Raw genomic sequence first — 20275 nt, 5'->3', positions numbered from 1 at the left:
TGGAGATGGGCTCGGGCATCCAAATACTTATCTGCTTTTCCAGTTATATGTCAGTGCTATGAAGGATACAGCATCTCTGCTCAAATCCAATTAATTTTCATCCACTGATACATTTTGGTGCAATTATTTAAAATATTCAGCCTCTTCATTAAAAAAAAAAAAGCCATTCAAAACAGTAATAGTTTTGTAATGATAGTAAACTGCAGCATCAAGTAAAACAGCTTTGCGTAACATCATCTCGCTTGGCATGATCTGTAACAGAACTGCTACACCACAGAAACTGGAGTAGGAACATAAATCTAGGACATCGGTCTTGCTATAAATAACAGTTTGTCAAAACATTTGCTTCTTCTCAAAGTCCAGCAGACAAATCATTAGGGCCCTCTGCTGACCTTGGAAAGATTTTAATTATAAGCTTTGGAAACCATGTTGTGGATTCAATTTCTTTTTTCTGCTGGTGTACTCTCACAATAGAGGGTAATGCCAAGTAGACCGCATCTAGCTGCAAATGCAGGACGTAAAACTGCAGGGATGTTGAAATATATCTGAAAAAGTCTACTCAGTTTAGATGCTTTAAAACTACAAGCCCAAAAAACAGTCAGGCTCCATTAATATAATAGAAAATAATTACACGACTTATAAAATGACAACGTTCTTGTGGCTGTAAGGCTGAATTCTTTACCAAGCAGCATGGCCATGGGTGTACTCAGGGTTATCTGCCTTGCAGCTCCACCAGCAAAACAGAGGCCTGTTCCCTGCTGGGTATATTCACATGGTCGTATAGGCATCGGAGAGGCAGGGAAAATCTCATTCACCTAAAAGTTTACATCCACGTACTGGAAGGAGTCCAGCAGAGGGCCACCCAGGTGAGGAAGGGCCTGGAGCACCTCTCCTGCGAGCAGAGGCCGGGAGAGCTGGGACTGCTCAGCCTGGAGAAGAGGAGGCTCAGGGGGATCTCACCCAGGGCTGTGAATCCCCGCAGGCAGGGGGCAAAGAGGCCGCAGCCAGGCTCTTTTCAGGGGTGCCCAGCGCCAGGCCAGGGGCAGTGGGCACCGAGGGGCAGGCAGGAGGCTCCCTCTGAGCACCAGGCAGCACTTGTGTGCTGGGCGGGCGGCTGAGCACTGGCCCAGGCTGCCCAGAGAGGCTGTGGGGTCTCCTCCTGGGAGAGCGGCACAAGGCGCCTGGACGGGGTCCTGCGCACCCTGTGCTGGGGGCAGGCCCCAGGCCTCTCCCTCCTCCCCTTAATTTACACCTGGTTCATGACGATATATGATGTGTTTCTCCTGCCAGAGAAACCAGCTCTCCACAGTGACCATCTATGAATTATGCAGCTACCACTGTCATGTCCTGACTCAATGCAGAAATGTAGGGACGTGCCACTAGAACATGTGTGAGTACTGAGGACAATAAAGCATGCAGACTTTAGGACACGCATTTTTCATTTATTTTAGTATGATAGTTGTCCCTTTGGTCTTGAAAAATACATGAATGTCACATCTCAGGCTACACTCCAAAGTTTATACTTCAGGCTAGCACTGAAAAGGGGCTGTTTATGATCAGAATCCCATCACAATGTCTAGTCTGGGAGTCGTATCTCCATCTACAGCAACAATTTTGGTTTCTATTTTCTAGTAGCATTTTTATTTGAAATCCGTTTCTTTGCTTTGTAAGCTGGAGAGAGACGATGGAAAAACCCATTGTAACGTAAGTAATGAGATTGAAATTGCTTCTTAATGAGTAAGATCACCATGAAGTATGGCAGCATCGTCATTTTACATGGAATGAGACCAAGACAGAGAAAATACCTGGCAAGCACAAAGTTGCAGACAGTGCCATGTTACATTATGTTCTCAGAAGAAAATGAGTAAATAACAAACCCAAATATTACTGAAAATACACCAATCTAGCTGGGTACACCAAATATTTTTTGTCAAAAATTGGTCCAGATTCTTTCCCTTTGGTAGTTCACAGTCAAGCACAGGAACTGCTGTTCTGTAGGGTATATTGTATGTTTCTTTCCACATCCGAGGGAAAGAAAGAGCTACACCTTCATGAGATCCCCTTCAAAAACCAAGACACTGACACTGTATTCTCCTGGAAGCAGACTTTTCTGAATAGTCTCTTCAGTCAACTGCAACGGGCTTTCCTGAGCCTGACTTTTCAATCTTCCTTGACTGAGGCATTCATGTATTTTCCAGTTTTTCTGTGCACTTGCTGATCAGGTCATGGCTGGTATCAGTAAACAACACTCTACTGAGCTGTCAACAGAGCGCTATTACATTTGAGACGCTGGCGTATGGGGACGTAACAATGTTTTGCAGATATGCGCATGCTAACGTTTTACAGGAGGAAGAGATGGGTAATTCTGTGATTATCCAGCTTTAACTATTTGCCAGAAAAGACCTGATACTTCAAAGGTCAAGTTCAGAAGATGGTAGGAGAGATGAAGGCATTTCTATTTGCAGTGCCTGACTGAGTTCTGGGTCCCTGCAAACACCTGAGGTCACTATTCAGTGTAAAGATCTCAATTTGTTTCTGAGGTTAGTAACTTCTCTCTGACTCCACGGTACAGCAGCTGATAGATGTGGTGTGAAAGATGCAGCCAGTTACAGGCTGCATGACTCTGCTGCAAGAGCAGCTGTTACGTCTGTTCTTCCCAACCCTTCTGTGATTTTCTACCTCCCCCCCCAGATAAAACAAAACCAAAATGAGTACGAAGAATCAAACCAGAAACGAATTGCAACCTCCTCAGATAGGAAGGTCACGCTGAAGGGATGGAAGAAACCAATCTCATCCTTTTCTGGTTTCTGGTTTGTTTTTAAGGAGAAAGAACAAGAGCCAGGCACTGAGGTCATTTGTTCTGTACATGGCAGAGCTATGGGAATAACAGGTATGTTATGGGGGCGAAGAGGAAAGCTACCGTGACTCTCAAGACTACCTATAAAAGCAATACAAAAAATCCACAGTGCTGTTCATACCTCTCCAAATGAGGAAAAGGGAAAATGTGCTTAGCTAGCAACCAGCTACAACTCTCTCCATGTGGAGAAAAGAAATAATCCTTTTAAAATTGGTGCTTCCTACGCACGGGAAAAAAGTAACAATAAGGAAATTCTCAAAACTGTATTTGCTGATGTTAGGTCTCTGACAGGATTATCTCATAATTGGGTATTAAATCCTAATTATATGAATAAAAGTCTCAGGTAAAATAACACAAAGTGGTATTTCGAACTGAAGCACAACCTTTTTTTGCTAGTAAACTACTACTCATCATTCTTCTTTCTCTATTATTTTAGTGGCTCAGAAAACCCTCCCCAGTAGGTAGGAGCTTCTATTTTACATCCTCTGGATTATCTAAAGTAAATCAAAGAAAGTGTTTGCATTTCCTATGAGAACACAACGTGAATATTCTAAAATTCTTCAGTTTTTTAATGTATAAAAACAACTCACACATAAAACTGATTGTCAACCCCCTCCTTGGCTGCAAACAAGTTATTTGCAACTGGTGTCTCGGTCGCCTATGTTTTAATTAGCAACACTAGCGTTTACCTCCAGCTTCAGCAACAGCTCCCACTGTTGTCTAGAAACACTGAGTGCATTGTGAAGTGTGTTTTAAAAAAACATGGTATGTGTTGCTTGTTTTCTTCTTTTGTCTTGTATTCACGCTGCTCATAGCAAGTTACAATGCATCCTTTCATTTTTTTTCCCTTTCTGTTTTCTGTGTAAACAAGATGTTTTATGCAGTAGGTTTAAAACACTTCTTGAGAGCCACATTACAGAATACATGTACACCGTAAACTAATTAGGTTTATTTAGAACTGCGTAGATTTTAAATTTAAAGAGCATTAAAATACGGTTTGATTTCAAGGAAGGACCATTTCAGAACAAGCTGTCAAATGGAGAAGTTGCTAGCTTATCCCTGCAAGACTTCATAGAGAAATCAATTTCTCTTTGTTTACCTTCACAGTATGTTGCTAAGCTTGCTGAAAAGCTGCCAAAATTGCCTTCTTGAAGGTATCATTAATAGGGAAGCTTATGTATTACACTTCTTTGGTAGACAGATAACACACAGATGATAGAGAAGGCATGACAAGTGGGTATAAATATAAAGTTTCATCTGAAGATGTCTGAAAGAAGTTTTAAAAGGCCTTAAATTCTTTTCGTTCTTTTTTTAAACTAAGGAATTACCTGTTAATCATTGAAACCATTTTTGTGTTGCTCTATTGACTGAATATCAGATTTCAGCTCTATGCAAGGCAACGGCAACCACGCCATGCGAGGCTTTCTTGCTTCAGCTGCAAGAAGCATCATGCTCGCATGCTCTCACCCTGATGGGGGGACTTCAGTCACCTGGCTGTGAGCTGGGGAAGCCCCACAGCAGGCTGTGAGCAATCCAGGAGACTCCCAGAGTGCGTTGAGGATAAATTCCTGGTCCAGGTATGAGACAACCCAATCAGAGGAGAAGCGTTACTGGGCCTGGTGCTCACCAGTGGGGATGAACTCATTAAAAAGGTTAAGACCGGAGGCAGTCTGGGCTGCAGTGAGCACGCCCTGCTTGAGTTTGTGATCTCAAGTAATACGGGCTTGGTGAAGAGCAAAGGCAGGATCCTGAACCTCTGAAGAGTGAACTTCCAGCTGTTTAAAGACCTAGTGGATGAGACCCCTGGAATGCTGTCCTAAGCGACAAAGGAGCTGAGCAGAGCTGGCAGCTCTTTAAGGATGTTTTCTTGAGAGCACAAGATCTCTCCCTCCCCCTGTGTAAGAAAGCGGGCAGGGAGGGCAGACAGCCGGGATGGCTGAGCCAGGACCTGCTGGTCAGACTGAGGCGCAAGAAGGAAATGCACAGGCAGGGGAAGCAGGGACACGTGGCCTGGGAAGAGCACAGGGATGCTGTCCGGGTGTGCAGGGATGGGGGCAGGAAAGCCAAGGCATGGATGGAACTGAGCGTGGCGAGGTGGAGAGAGGGGATTGTGCCTCTCTGCTCTGCCCTCGTGAGGCCCCACCTGGAGTGCTGCGTCCAGGGCTGGGCCCAGCACAAGGAGGGTGTGGGGCTGTGAGAGCGGGGCCAGAGGAGGGCCGTGAGGGTGGTCAGGGGGCTGGAGCACCTCTCCTGGGAAGAAAGGCTGAGAGAGCTGGGGACATTCAGCCTGGAGAAGAGAAGGCTCTGGGGAGACCTCATGGCGGCCTTTCAGTATTTCAAGGGGGCTTGTAAAAAAGACAAGTTTCCTGTTTTTCTTGTGAAAAGTCTTGTCCCGAACACGCCTGTCAGATAATTACAAGCAATACACTAAGTTTAAGAAACTACCTTCTGTTGAAAACACCAGAAAGATGTAATGAAAAGGTTTAAAAAGTCCACGGACTTGTTCTCCCAGTCTTACATCCTTTGAGTCATCTAACCTGAACCTTAATAAAAGATTTAATGAAAATAAAAATGTTGTAGGAAGTAGTCCTGCCTGGGTCTTCAGAGTCAAGGCAAGGCCAAGAATGATTGAAGTGTATGTCCGATTAGACTTCTCCCATCAGAACATCTTTAAGGCAGATAGGAAAACCAAGCACTGCCCAGCAATGGATGTGGACATGGACAGCTATGTATCTGCTAACAACGTTACAATTAGTTCACAAGAGCATGGTAACTTTTTAAGAGGCCTGGTTACATCCTGGTTATATTGCCCGAATTATCCACAAAACTTAAATTTCTGTAACAGTACCACCATAGCAGTTTGAAACTGGAATAGAGATTCAAAGATTGACTACACAAGTTACACTGTTGTATATATACCAGTGTGACTATTTTGATTAAATGTCATTCCCTTAGCTGAAATAGTTTTATTGCTCTGATCATCTATGTATAGATCAGACTTTGTACAGCAACTACTATAAAACAGTCCCATGAGAGAAAAATGATTATTTTGGGTTCTGTAGATATGCTTTTCAGAATAATGCTTAAATATCACCCAGTATATTATCATTTGTTTTATGTAAATAAAATCTTAATAAAAAGTGTAAAAGTTTAAATGACTAACACACTGACTCATTTCTAGTATGACTTAACATTCCTCACATTCAACACTAACAGTGATTATACATGCATACATACAAATTACTCAAAGAGGATCTTTAAGAAAAAGGACATTATAGTTTGTATGTACATCAACTGATCTGGAACAGCAGCGTGGGTGTAATATTGACAAAGCTAATGATGCAAATAACACGTACTATGAAGGTATGAAACTGTGAAAAATTATCAGCTGCTATTCTTTCCTACTCATGTCAGTTCCTGCAGAGGACTAGAAAATAAAGACTCAAGCCTTTTGCCCACCTCCATGTGATATTTTATTTGGCTCAAAGGAGTGCTTCCACGTCTTATAGCACAAAGAAAGAATTTTCTTTTATCCCCAAACTTTAAAATTACATTAAAAAAAAAAAAAAGACTAGAGGGAGAAAGCAGTAAAGACATTAGAAAAGGTTTGGGTAAAGGCAGTCTGTCCTCCACCAGGTAACAAGAGAAGATAAGAATTGGCAGACCTTAACCCCAAAGGTGGTGTGGGTTTTGAAGCAGAAAGAAGATACCCAGAAGAAAAACTACAGGGGAAACCAGATAACATGGAAGATTTCCAAAGACTGTGTCCTGCTGTGAGCGAAGGGCTACAGAAAGCCTGGACTGCCAATAGCACTGCCATGATTCTGGAGTCCTGAGCCAGACACCTCCTGGCTAGAAGAAGGGAAAATATTTAAAGCTACTTACATTATATTGATGATTAGCCACGGGTTTGTAATTGGTGGTTACTGCTTTGTCCAGCTGCTGTGATAGCCTTACAGGTTTAGAAGATTCTTCTATCTGTAATCTTCAAAAGAAAAAAAGAATAGAATTAATAAAAGCTTCAGACAAGCACACACTCAAAATGTTCCCCAAATCTGCAAGTATGAACCATCCCTTATTGAAGGTGAGCTGCAAACAAATAATAAGGCAAAATAAATGAACACTTCTGAAATTTTTCCTACTCCTTTTGCTTGAGGACACTGTGGATTATTAGGACACTAGATGTTACTGGAGATACTGAAAACCAAGCAATTGTGAAGGGAAGATACTGAAAGCTGTGTCTGAACACAGACTTCAAAAGCCTCATATTCACATGGAAACAAAGCCCTTGTATTTAAAAATTATCAAAACCAAAGCAAACAAACCCCAAATCAGCTTACTCGGCTGAGAACTGAAAAAGCTTTCAATTTACCTCTGCTGACACCCAGGCAACAGCAAAATCAGACTCCATGACCTTCTCTTAGATATTTTAATGTAAAAATAAAGATTTCTCTGACCTTTCTTTTGGCACTATAATATAGCATCAGAGCACAAATAACTATTTGAAAAGCACTTTTAAAAACAAGAAGACAGAGAAATCCACCCAGTTTCAAAACAACGTGCAATCAAGTCTGAATGAAACAGCTGACAAAAGGTGACCTTTAGTCTGGTTTGGGAAGGACTATAGGAAGCAAAGAGATTGAACATATTTTGTTAAGTTCATCTCTTTGTAACTTAAAGATTACTTATGATGGTTTTGAAAACGAGTTCCATATACTTCAGGCTTTGCTGTCAAGAATTACTGTTTGAAATGAAGATGCAGGAAACCAAGGTTTAGAAAGCTGCAAGCTAATGCTCCTCCAGAGAAAATATCTTCATGATGCATCCTGTTAATATTTAGAAAAAACTAAACTGTTACCATCAATGCAGTTACTTCATTTCCAAATTTTGTCTCATAGATAGATATATACCTGCTTCCTCTTGAATCTTTGCAAACTTGTCCTTTGTTCTATAGTTTTACTTAGCCTTAACAGACCATTGCCTTGTACTCTAGATTTCTAAATCAGCAGAAGGTACATCAATGCCTTCTTCTGTCCAAATGTAGCATGTTTTCTTCTAAGCTTGAAGGAAAATCGATCTGAAGGTAAATGAGTGGGTTTACCACTGCTCTAGCAAATCAAGGTAGAAGTTTTTATCACAAGAGTATATCATCTGGCCTTCAATCTAATTAAATGATTTTAAAGATTTTATTGACCTCATTGCCAAAGGTCTCCTGAACTCTTAACTTTCAGAAAGAAGCACAGACATTACAGGAAAGCTAAATGAATATTGTCCAAGTCTTTTTCTCCACATCCTCACCTCCTGATTTTTTTTCTTTGTGGTCTCAATAAATATATGTTTGTAATTATTATTATTTATTATTATAAAAGCCTGGTTATATGATGTGTCTTTTTAAAAAAATCTTCTCTTGCAGTTCTTCATCTTTTTTCCTATTTTTGTGACACATGGAGTCTTTCTGTCCTCCCTCTCCCTCACTGTACGTTTCACCTCACTTCTCCCCTCTCCCTCTTTTCCTTCAGTGAAGGAAGCAGAGATACATTTCCTGCTAAACCTTTTTACAGATATTGCTTCTGTTCACGAGACAGCGGCTCCTGGAGAATTACACATCTAAATGTCCCATGACCCAAAGGAATAGGTGGTAATCCACCATTAAGCCTCCAAAATAACCTTCTCCAGACCTTCTAGTATCCTTCTTTTTCCTCTAATAGCTTTCATTTCTCTTCTGTTTCTCCTTCCTGCCCTTTTCCGGCCTTCCAGGGTAGCCTTTGAAACAGGGGAGGAGAGGGGCTGTGCTGCAGCATGTTCAGGATGGACACCTTGGGGACTAAGCCACAAACTTTATGTATCCATTTCTTACAAGATTTTCCGTATTAGCAATTAGGAACACCTATACAACACTTTAAGTTTCTGGTAGGACATTAAGAAGGCCCAACGACCACTCGTCCCCTACTTTCCTTCCCACCCCAGTGACACTCGATGGCTCACACAAAACCAAAGAGCAAGGTCGTGACTGCTGAAGGCCACGGCCTGGAAGCTTGTCTCTCCTTTTCCTTTTAGGCCACTGCACCGCCCCCTTCTTCATCTGGACCAGAATTTTTTATTTGTTTGGCGATGTTTTTCCAGAGTCCTTCTCATTACAATACATGTGAGAGACAAACAAGGTTCACAACAACACTGAAGTACATCAGAAAGTCTCCTTCATGCTCTCAGGGAACACTAGGCTTCGGAGGGTGGCACTTTTCCATGATTAAATCCCCCTTTCATGCAGTTTTATATTCATGACTCTTAACAGGGTCAATGTACAATATCTGCCATTTCTTCAGGAAAGCAGCCAGAGAATATTAGCCCTTCCATAACGAAATGCCAGAAGACTGAAAGTACGGACTGAACACATATTCTTAGAAGAAAATGCTTTATAATGGTAGTGTCAACCCCCCTCTAACTTCTTAATAAATTAGATATTTAAGCATGCAAACAACGGAGAGCTCTTTAGCCTAGAGCCTGTAATGAGTGCTTCACACCGCCGAATGCTAAAGGGCTCTTCCTGTTCTGGCATTTGAAAATTACAACACAGGAAATTTCATCACCCATTTCAGTGAAGCTTCCATAAATTAATTATTTTTTCTACTTCTTTTTGCATAGAAGAACACCAGCAATTCCTCTCTTAACATTTTTCACTTAGAAGGACTCGCTATGCAGGAAGCACATTTCAGTGATTTTATTTTAACCTGCAAACTGCTAATTTGCAAAACGTAGAAAACCAAAAGTGTTGAACTAATACATTTCTGTGAGGCCTCCAAAGGCGTGATGGCAGTTAAGCTACACATAACATGTGCAGTTCCTCAGAACACAGTAGAGAAAGTAAAGGAAAACTTCTTGCCTTCTTAGGAAACAGGCTGCAACCCTACTGAGTTATAAAATGGTTATCTAAGTTTCTTTGGGAAATGACAGAAAAATTCAGAATGATCAACACGTACCAACTAACCAAGATATCATACATCTCATGTTATGCATCTCAGGTGGAAATTTCAGAGATACCAGTGTTATATTTCAAAATTTCTTCCGTTTGTGCCAATGGTTTTCAAATTTTGATCCACAGATCTCAATCCATCTTCAGAAAACTGGCCAACACTACGGGGCTGACTTTTACATCCTGTTCCTACCTGATAAACTGCTGTGGTGAAAAGCAAGAGCACATCACATCCCCGGGATCACTTTTTAATGCCAGCAATGACAGCAGTTGCCACATGCCAGTATAGAATTCTAAATGGGAAGCACGGTGACTCACGAGGCAAACCTTTTTATTAATATGCATTTATTCTACCCATGCACGTTGCTCTTCGTCTCCCTAATGGCTGCCCTTCTCATTTCATTTCTGAAGTGTTCACAATCTCCTGGAGGATGACAGAGCCTCAGATTGCCTTCCTTCTGCCAGATTTCCGGGCTGAATATGGTCACAAATTACCAAATCGTTGACGTGTTGAAGCGCTGAAATTTGCTTAGTGCATTGCAGGGTAAAAACAAATACCCTGCAATCACTTTATCCAGACAATTTGTTGGTAGAGATGCTCTTTGTGGTGAAAATATGGTGTGGGGGCTTTCAAAACTATGACATCATTTTCCCATATTCAGAAAGTAGTATGTCTGGGTGAATATAATTGATTTTTTTTTTAATTTGTATAGCTGTTGTTTGAAAAAAGTTAAGGAAGCATATATATTTACATATTATAATAATTACACAAATTTATAACAGAAGCTGTGAATTACACATTACTTTTGCCTTTTAGACTGCTGTTTTAATATGTAACAGATAACATTACTTCAGAGTGCTCATTTCCTAAACCGCATTTAAAAAAGCAGCATTAAACCAAAAATATTACGAAGCATTTTAGCCAGGGTGTTCTCAGAGTGGATCTGCTGAATCTTAATTGAAGCTGTTGGGAGGAATAAAAAAAAAAAAAATCAATAGACTTTCTGAGTCACTGGTGACACTGATTTAAAGGAGCAGGGGCTTTTTACCTACTACTCTTTATTATGATTTGCACGTGTGTGACACTTAAAAGCCTTAGTTATGGAGCAGGACTACACACAACTCTCCAAGGATTTAAATTTTCCACATGGCTCTTGTTGCAATAGTTAACGCCATAACTCATGCTAGTATCTGGCCTAAAAAACATAAAAAGAGAATGCAGATTTTTTTTCTAAAACTGCCAATAAATTAACGATACAGCAGCCACCAGCTTGCACACTGTAGTTTTTCTCTTCCACCCCCACGATCAAATATAGCTCTTCTGCCCTGAAATACAGCAAGTAACCAGCATGGCATCAAATTTGCCACAGCCATTTCCCAGCAAAATACGTTTTATACTGCAACTCTGATTTGTCATTGTGACTAGAGTTGAATAAAGGGAAAAATATTCAAGCAGGCTGGAAATAATTTTATAGGACTTGTCAACATGCAGCAAACTCTCTGGGGAAGACAGATGAAGGCAATATTTACATTCGTATGAGGAGATGCTTATTGGCTTTTAAATGCATGAATCTTTCAGCATCAAGAAAATAAAACAAAGATAAGCCTTAAAATAAACCTTTAGAATAGATGATTTCCTCTGATTAATCTTCTGTCACAAAACAAATGTTTCAGAGATTAGAAACAGGTATTAATCAGAAGCATTGCTAGCATTTGAATTCTTGGCGTTTCTAAAGAAATTATCGTGAGGATGGGACCGAAAAGTTTCTGTACCTTTTTGTGCTTGGTTTTATTTATACAGGGCACTAGCAAGGAAAGAGCCAACCTCGGTGCTGCAAAAAAGGAGAGGTTGGTCTGCTTCTCCCTCTGCAACATCACACGACAGAGACATGCTGTCATTTCACTTGAAAAGAGCACGGCCACTGCCCAAAGCTTTGGAGGAGTAAGGAACCCAGATCTCTCCAGCTCTGCAGAGTTTTGCACCTTTTTTTTTTCCTTGAATCCTCACAGAAGCTCCCAACCCAGTACCAGAGGAGTGAAAGCCAAGGACTAATGCTCTTTCAGTCCCTTTCTTAGTAATTTTGTACTTGAACCAGACACAGGCAGCTGCATTACAGGAGCTTCATGATACCTGAAAAAGGCAACCAAAGCTTTTTCTCTGCCTTCATACTTTGCTAAGCATCCCAAACATGATAAGAGGTAGCTGTGTCCTGCAAAATCATGTAGAAAACAAGCTAAGAAGTTAAATATACGTGTAATGATAGAGCTTCCCACAAGCTTCTCTTGTGTTTATGTGGACCACACCTTGCTTAGGTTCGGGTAGCACCTTTTCTGACTCTTCTTCCAAGTAGGTGTAAATTACACAACGAGAGAGTCGATGACAGACAAGTGACAAATATTCCTAAGAGATGCTGAAACTTCACAAAGTTTTTGTACTTCTGTGAGAATTAAGGGAACTCATCACCCTGTGGGGCACATCCTACTAATATAACCCCATGGAAGCGCCCAACCACAAGCACAAGAAACCACCAGAATGACTTCATTTGTAAAAACGCACATGAGCTGATCAGAACGATGACAACCTGTTGCCACGCAAAGCCATCTGTCATATATTCTGAAAGATAACAGCTAGTGAGTTGCAAATTCAGCACGTCTTGTCTCGTTGCGAGCAGAAAAATCCTATTGTCTCCTGTTAAATGGAAGCAGACGACTGCAGCCCGCTGTGTAGTTCCATCTACTCTTCTCTTTCAGACACAGCACACGCACCAAGTCAAGGCAACGTGAGCCCAGCCCCGGTTGTAAGGAACAGACAGAGACAAGGATGAGCTGAATGGAAGTGGCATTATGAAGTGCATTTGCCAGCGTTAAGTACTGAAACATTTCAGATTATTAGCACAGTATATGATTTGTAACTAATTTTAAGTCCTGAAGTCTTGGCATTTCAAGAAGAGTGCTGCAATTATTTTATGTTCAGGAAACCTGTAAGGTTTTTCTGAAGTTGACATCTCCAAGCACGTATGTTGAAGCCTGAGCAATGAATCATTTGAAGATATTTTCAGGCCTAATATTGAGACAGGCACCACAGTCATCACTGAGACTCCAATTCTTGGTATCTTTCTCCAGCACAGAACACAAGATGATATGAATGACAATTTGGCAATAAGTAGCCATTTCTTTTGGGTTTTGGGTTTTTTTTTTTGATAAAATGGGAATAATTGATTAAAACCACTAACCTCCCATTTTTTCCTCTGAGTTTAGTATTGCAAAGGATTGAAAACCTTTTGGGCTGAAGTTGTGAAGATAAATAATGCAAAGATAAAGTAAGACAGCCTTTAGCATTCTAGGCATGATATAATGGAATAACTTTCCCTAGTGTTTGATGCTCACCTTTAAACACTTTAAGTGATGCCCTAACGCAACCAGCAGGAAGAAAATGCTGGGATCTGCTTGACATCATGGATATTTGAAATCAAGATCACGTATGTCTAATGTACTCTTCTGTAGGATACTGATGAAGCTGGGTTCTGGTGGTTGCTGGTCCATACTGGGGATGTGGTAGAGACGACTCATTTGAGGCTAAGCTTAAGAAGGAATCATAACTCAGAGCTATCTTTCATGCAGTATGTCTGTTAATGAAGGTTGCAAGTGGCTGCTGTCTCCAGCCATTTTGTTTGTTGCTTCTCCCCTTCACTTATTATCCCTCTTTGGGATTATAAGGACCCTTTTCAGATGCTCTCTCCATCCATATGCCTTCCTGATGACCCTTCAGCCCTGTGAAACACTCTGCACCCTCCCTGCCCTCCCTGGAGGGCCTGGTTCAAGCCAGCGTGGACCTTGTGCCACGTGAAAAGCCCCTTCCACAGCTGTCACGCATGCTGTGCATCAGCGGGAAGTCCTGTCGCAGTCAATCATACTTATTGCAAAGAAATGAACACTTTCTTATTACGATTCACATATGCTGGAAGGGCAGAGAAGTCTGCGGCTTGGTAATTGCTGTAAATGTCAAGATTTTGCAGTCCTCTCTATACTACAATCATCATAGTCAATCATTTAGTGCCCAGAAGGGAAACAAAACCTTTTTTATTGGTTCTTACTGTACTTTCAACGTTTTCTTATTAATACACACACCACAAATGTCTCTGTCCAGTCTTCAGCCTGACAAAAATCCCAACAGAAGAGAGAAAATCAAATTCAAGAACAAACAAAAGCAGACCCAGAGGGGGTGGTCTTCTCTGAGGCTTAAACCAGGGCACAGGTGCATCCACGCAAGCTCCATTACATGCATACAAATTTGTTTGCAATTCATCTTAAATTCTAAGCTGCAGGACACAATGCATTTCTGTAGCTGGGCTGTTACTTTTGTTGCTCGCTCCAGCAACAAAAAGGTCTAAAAACTAGGCTGAAGTAAAATCAGTGTGCTTTTGTGTTGCCCAGTGCACGCAGGCAACCTCAAGCAGTGACGTGAGACGAGGCAGAAAACTGGCAGGGTGACAAGGTGTGCTGGGAAGAAGAAATTAAGCAACACGTCGGAAGAAATCAGAGTGAACGTGGGATTTGGGACATTAGATATTTCTGAATTCCTTTAGAAAGGATGACATACAATTTTAACTTCATACATATCCAAACACATAGATTTCATAGTCATTCCTATTAAAAAAAAAAGATAACTATTCAACACCACTTCTTCCTCTTTTGTGCTATGAGAAAATGTAAAAGGTAAGCTGGAAAAGAAAATAAATGGCTGCATAGTTTTGGGGAGGGATCAACTTTCTGAAAATGCATAAATGAGCTTAAATGCACGCAAAATCGTATTAAGGACTGTGCTTTTTATTTTTAAGACAAAATATAAGGAACAGTTTTATCCCCCCCGCTAAAATCTCATGGCTTTTTCTTGCTTCACAGCCAGATGTTGGCAAGTCCTGCCTCTTCCTAATACGGTTTATTCTAAGTCCTAAACAAACAAAACCAACAAAACCACACAATCAACCAAGAAATAGAGTATTTGAAGCAGTGCTGATGAAATTCAGACAGCTAAAAACGACAGCATGGGTGAAAGGGTTAAAAGACAAGCACTGTTCCCGTTCCCGCACCATGATATATATTATATACCATGTACACCTTTCTGAAAATTATGCATTGTGGAGTCCTATGCTTACCCAAACTTCAGAGATCACCAGACAGAGGTGTTGGTAAAGCACTCCAGCCCAGCCCAGCTGGGGAGAGCGAGCCTTCAGTTACAGTAAGTTTATAGGAAAGCCTGCAATTTGAGCAGCTCTATGCTCTTTTCCTCCATGGGAATGAAGGTGAATGGTGGGGGAGAGCTGCACGTATCAGTGCCTGCTCGATGACCACCAGCTGCATTACACTGCCCTGCCCTTCCCGTAAGGGCGAGCTGCCCATCCGCCCCACCTACAGCAGGGGAAAGGCAGGGCCGAGTTCATTTTTAATCACCCCCAACCCACCCTTCTCCCTCCATCAGCCTTTCCGCTGATGTGTTCTGCACCACAAAGTCCCCTTCCCCCTCTGTCACCCCTCTCTCCTAGAGGAAGCCTCTGAAGGCCACGAAAGGTGACCTGAGGGGCCCTGCCCTGGTAGCTGCACTGGGCCCTGTGCCTCAGGCCCATCCTCCCCGGGACTCCCCCCGACACAAAAAAACAACCTGTTTGAAAGTGTGTGTGCCTGTACTGGGAACGTGCAGCTGTAAATCACTTACTGTTTTAAGAAAAACTTCAACCTGAAGAGTTTTCTGGATATCATAAACCAATTGATTCCAGCATTAGACCTGGATGTCTGAGGAGATAAGAGGAAAGAACTGACTTCCTAATGTAAAAACCAAGACAAAATAGATCTATAAAAATGAAGTTACCTTCGGGTATTTTTTTTTATTTTAAAGACAGAAATGGCCATTATATTCATGAAATGATAATCTAAATTTTTCTCTGGTGTACTGCTGACTGAAGAGTATCCAGTGATACTTCATGTTCATGATGTCAATTTTGCTATGCTACATCATTTTTAGAAAAACATCCTGTCATGATTCAATAAAAAAAAACAAAAATGATGAAGAATCACCATATGCTTGTGCCTTTTTATTGTGTTTTTTAAAGATAGTCTCTTTTCCCACTTTCATTTTCAAATATAGTTTCCTTTCCCGATCCCATTTTCCTCAGTCCTCAAATTTCTTCATAACAAAGGGTGTTTTTGTTAAACGCTACTTAGAGTTTAGAAGATGAAATTTACATTCTTAACTATTAGTTATTTCTAAAATTAAAAAATTCCACAGCCTGAAAATCATTAATAGTTTTCTTGCCAAAACTAATCTGTTTTCGCTTGCTGCTCTGAAAACAATGGTAACAAGTAACAGGGACTTGCAAATCCAGTCAACAAAAAGCTACACATTTCTTGCCTGTGTGCTGGGATGGAGCTAATTTTCTTCATAGCAGCTTGTATTGTGCCGTGGTTTAGATCTCTAACCAAAACAAAGCTGATAACACACCTGTGTTTTAGTCTCTGCACTGCACCCAGGGTATCCCTGCTTCTCACCCTCTGGTGTGCAAGAGGTTGGGAGGGGACAAAGCAAGGCAGATGACCCTAACTAACCAGGAAAGACATTCCAGGGCACACAACCTCATGCTCAGCAATAAAAAAGGGAAAAGTGGGGTTTTAGGTAGGTTAGCCACCTTTTTCTCGGGAACTGGCTGGGCATTGGTCTACTGGTGGGAGGTGGTGAGTTATCACTTTTGCCTTGTTTTGTGTTCTTTCTCCATTCTTCCACTTATCGTTTGGTTATTAGACATTTTCTATCTCATCCAACAAGTTTTCTTGCTTTTACTCTTCCTTTCCTCTTCCCCCATCCCACCAAGGGTGAGCGGCTCTCTGGTGCTTGGCCGCTACCAGGGTTAACCCCCAACCTGGTGCTTGCAGATCCAGAACTGCTTTTCATTTTGCTATGGGCAACAAGAAATAATAATTTTAGGAAGGAGTCTTTTAGACAGAAGAGCCATGTATACCAAATCCTCAAAAGCCTAAGACTAGAGTTATTGGTAAATAGGTTTTTAGGATTTACAAGCTCAGTCAACTTGCTCTGCAATTCTTTGATGAAATTGCCCAGGTAGCTAAAAGAGACAGACTGTTGGCTAAGAGTCCCCAAATGAAAAAAAATATATATAAAATCTACAGCATCTCTGCTACCTCTCCTCTTCCAGTGACAACTGCAACAGCGCTCCCCTTCGCTCAGCAATGTCTTTAGGGAGTTGCAGCTGCCAGCGCCCTGCCTCCAACTAGGCACTTCCATCCCTAAAATGCCTCTTACCAGATACCTCATCACTCCCCCTGTAGCTCTGCAAACAGCCATTGCATCTGGCTCCACTGGGGATCTTCCAGTTAAAATTTACTGTAAACAATTTAACAGTTTGTGGCAAGCTGGGAAGCATTTGGATTACTTCCCTAGAAAACCTCACTGCCTCAAACACTTCAGGTTTTTCCCTGCCTCTTCCTTCCTTAGCCTGCAGACCTAAAAATGCCAGATAAGCGGATTGCCTTTTTGAGGACATCCACCTCCCTTCTGCTAAAATAGACTTGGAAACAACCAGCAAGGGGCTGCTGCAAAGGGCACTGAAATGAAACTTCTCCAAGAAAGTACTTCGCGTGCGTATGTGTAAATGTGCCAATGACTACACAGTGCCGTTGGTAGCTTAGAAGGTAAGCCTGCACAGTTCATCTACTGTTCAACAGCTTAATCATATGCTCACTCTAAGCTGCTGAATTAACCCACCCAACGCTTTTCAGGAGGCAAAGATAACCAACTGTTGAACTCTGAAAACACACTTAAAAGCAAAATCAGCATTAGGATAAAAGACAAGGTGCGTATTCTCAGCAAGCCTAGGAATCCTCCGCTATAAACAACAGAGCAAACACACAAAGGGAGGGAAACCCGTCCTTCTCCTTAGTCCATGTGAAAAAACAGTCTTGCTTATCCTCTGATGGGAAAAACTTACCAGTTTCTGGTGCTAGCCGCAAAAAAGAAATGAAGCACAGCAAACCAAAGAGCAGACTGAAAGATGCATCAGTTAAAGCAGAGGAGATTTTTTCTTAAATTTGATCGTCATTCTTTCAGCCAACTGTATTTCCATTGCCAACTGTACAGCACTCTGCCACTGTGCTCTATTTGTTCAAATAGCTTAATTACATTTTACCTCCTCCTGTTTTGCAAGACAAGCTCTTCCCCGGCTCCCCCTCCCACTACACTGCCCACCTCCACTTGAAAGCCGCTGCTGCGCCATTCCTCAGCTGTCCTTTGAGTGGGGACCGTGCTCCCACGAGCAGAGCAAGGGGGCACGTGGCCACGGCAAAGCCAGAGGCAGTGCGGCTGTGTGGATGGAGCACAGGGCACAGGAATAAGGGGTAAGGCTTCGTGGCTGGGAGGCAATGGCAATGGGGAGAGGTGAGCCGTCATCATGAGCTCCTGCTCTCCAGGCTGTGTGAAGGAAGGTTTCACACCAGCCCTGAATCATTCAGCCCGGCTCCAATCACCTTCCTGGAGGTCTGTTCTTTGAAATCCCGCTGCAGAGGGCAAATGTTAGCGTCATTTTATTAAAAAAAAAAAAAACTTTGTTTTTGTGCATCATCTCTGAGGCTTATGGTGCTCGTCACAGCCACAGCTGTACCAGCCCTAGCCCTGATACAAGATCTCACAAGTATTTTGAAAATACCTTCAGAATGTGGAAGCTCTGGCTCAAGACTTCAGCTTCAAGCTCTGCTGCAACTCTCAAAGTTACTTTAAAAAACCTTTCCAATACTTTATTTTTTTTAAACATCCCAATGACCAGAAGGCACAACAAAGAAATGGCTACGTTTTCTGGCAACTGAGCCCAGAAGCATAAGATATAATTCTGAATTTCAATAATATAACTTTAAAACTAACTTAGCCTTTGTTTTGGAAAAAAAAAAAAACACAACTTAAGCTTGGTAGCTCAGAATATTATCTTTTGAACACTCCCTAGAGAGCTTATTTGTTAAGAAATAAACTTAGCTCCATGCTCTAGTCAGCTCTGCTACATTAGTATTCTCCTCTTAATTAGAGACTTTCAGAAGAGTGTCTGTTATTTGTGAATACGCTGAAACTCACCCAGACTTTGTGAAGCTGTACCTATTCTGTTATTAAATAAAAAAAACCAACAGATTTGATTACAGATTCATCTGGCATGACAAATTCCAAAACCAGTTAATGGCTGAGGCACAAATGTTGTCTAGCTTCCCTAATAGGAAGCCGTATAATTGGGTTTGTCCCTAAGATCTGTGTGAAAGCAGACTCTATGCAAGTATAATTCAGTTGAGTAAGTCCTCCACAGGAAAAAAAAAAAAAAAGTCTTGAAAGAAGCTTCAGAACCGTTGTATTTTAAAGAGTGCTCTGCATAGTTTTTCCTAATTACACCTACAGCTACAGTTCAAAATATGTATGTATACAAAAAGAGATGCTTTGTGTAAGTTTCATTTGTTTGTCATAAAACTGTATGGAATCAAATCTAGCAATCAGTAATCCAAGCATGAAATATAATAAGCTGTAACACTATTATTTGTGAGAATAAGAAATCTTCAATTTTTAATTCAGAATGCAAATCCGTATCAAACGCCTGTGTAAAGCAGCATATCTTAGAAATGTTAATTGATGTGTAACTTCATAAAAAGTATCTTGGGATTAGAGATATTGAGACATTTAACACCAACATCAGGAGTATCCTGTATTAAACAATACAGTATATGTAGAGGTTACACGGCAGTAAATTTTATCAAAATGTTTTGTCAGCTCAAAATTATGTGAATTTCTGAGCATGTGAACTCTTTTCAGTGGCATACGTTATATATTTTTATGAACAATCATTATATATCACATATACATACCACTTTACAAAATGACAATTTTTATTTTCCCAACTCATTATGTCTCCTGTTACGTTCCTTTCTTTTTACACAATGCCATCAGCTTAAAGTACATGTTCCTCATGGATTAATTACTGGCTTTGCACGCAAATAAAGTGAAGAGCATCTCTAGGAGAACAGGGAAGGCAAACCACCTTTGGTGAAAGTTGTTATGTTTGACAGCTTTGGAGCTGGTGGACAGTGTTTAAATTGCGTGGGAGATGAAATTTTAAATTCTAGCCCGAAGTCCAGAGCAGCTAAGGATGCTCTAGAGGAAAGAACTGGAAAACAGAATCACTTAAAAGAAAGAAACAGCTGTAACAAACATTTAATTCTGAAAATGCAGAGAATAGTCTAAAAAGCCCAACAAGTTTCTTCCAAATAGACCTTTTCGTATCATGTTATTTCTGCAATATTTCTCAGAGTACTTGCTCTACTCCACCGCCATCCTTCAGTTTTATTAACTACCCAAGACTTTGGAGGATTCTTACATCTTTCAGTGCTGAAGGGAATGGAAAATAAATTACCAA

The 20275-nt window shown here is 41.2% G+C and overlaps 1 protein-coding gene across 1 annotated transcript in view; it reads right to left on the bottom strand.

The window, feature by feature from the left end:
- Positions 1-20275, bottom strand: part of GTF2F2 (general transcription factor IIF subunit 2) — a 93347-nt gene that overhangs the window by 9237 nt on the left and 63835 nt on the right. Inside the window, exon 7 of the mRNA XM_080575665.1 lies at positions 6743-6842. Coding sequence (XP_080431791.1) covers positions 6743-6842 — 100 coding nt within the window. The remainder of the gene's footprint in view (positions 1-6742; positions 6843-20275) is intronic.

Source organism: Anser brachyrhynchus, assembly GCF_964034855.1.
Source record: "Anser brachyrhynchus genome assembly, chromosome: 1".
Taxonomy (NCBI): Eukaryota; Metazoa; Chordata; class Aves; order Anseriformes; family Anatidae; genus Anser; species Anser brachyrhynchus.
Note: the sequence above shows the minus strand (reverse complement) of the source record. Positions and strands in the feature narration are given on the sequence as shown.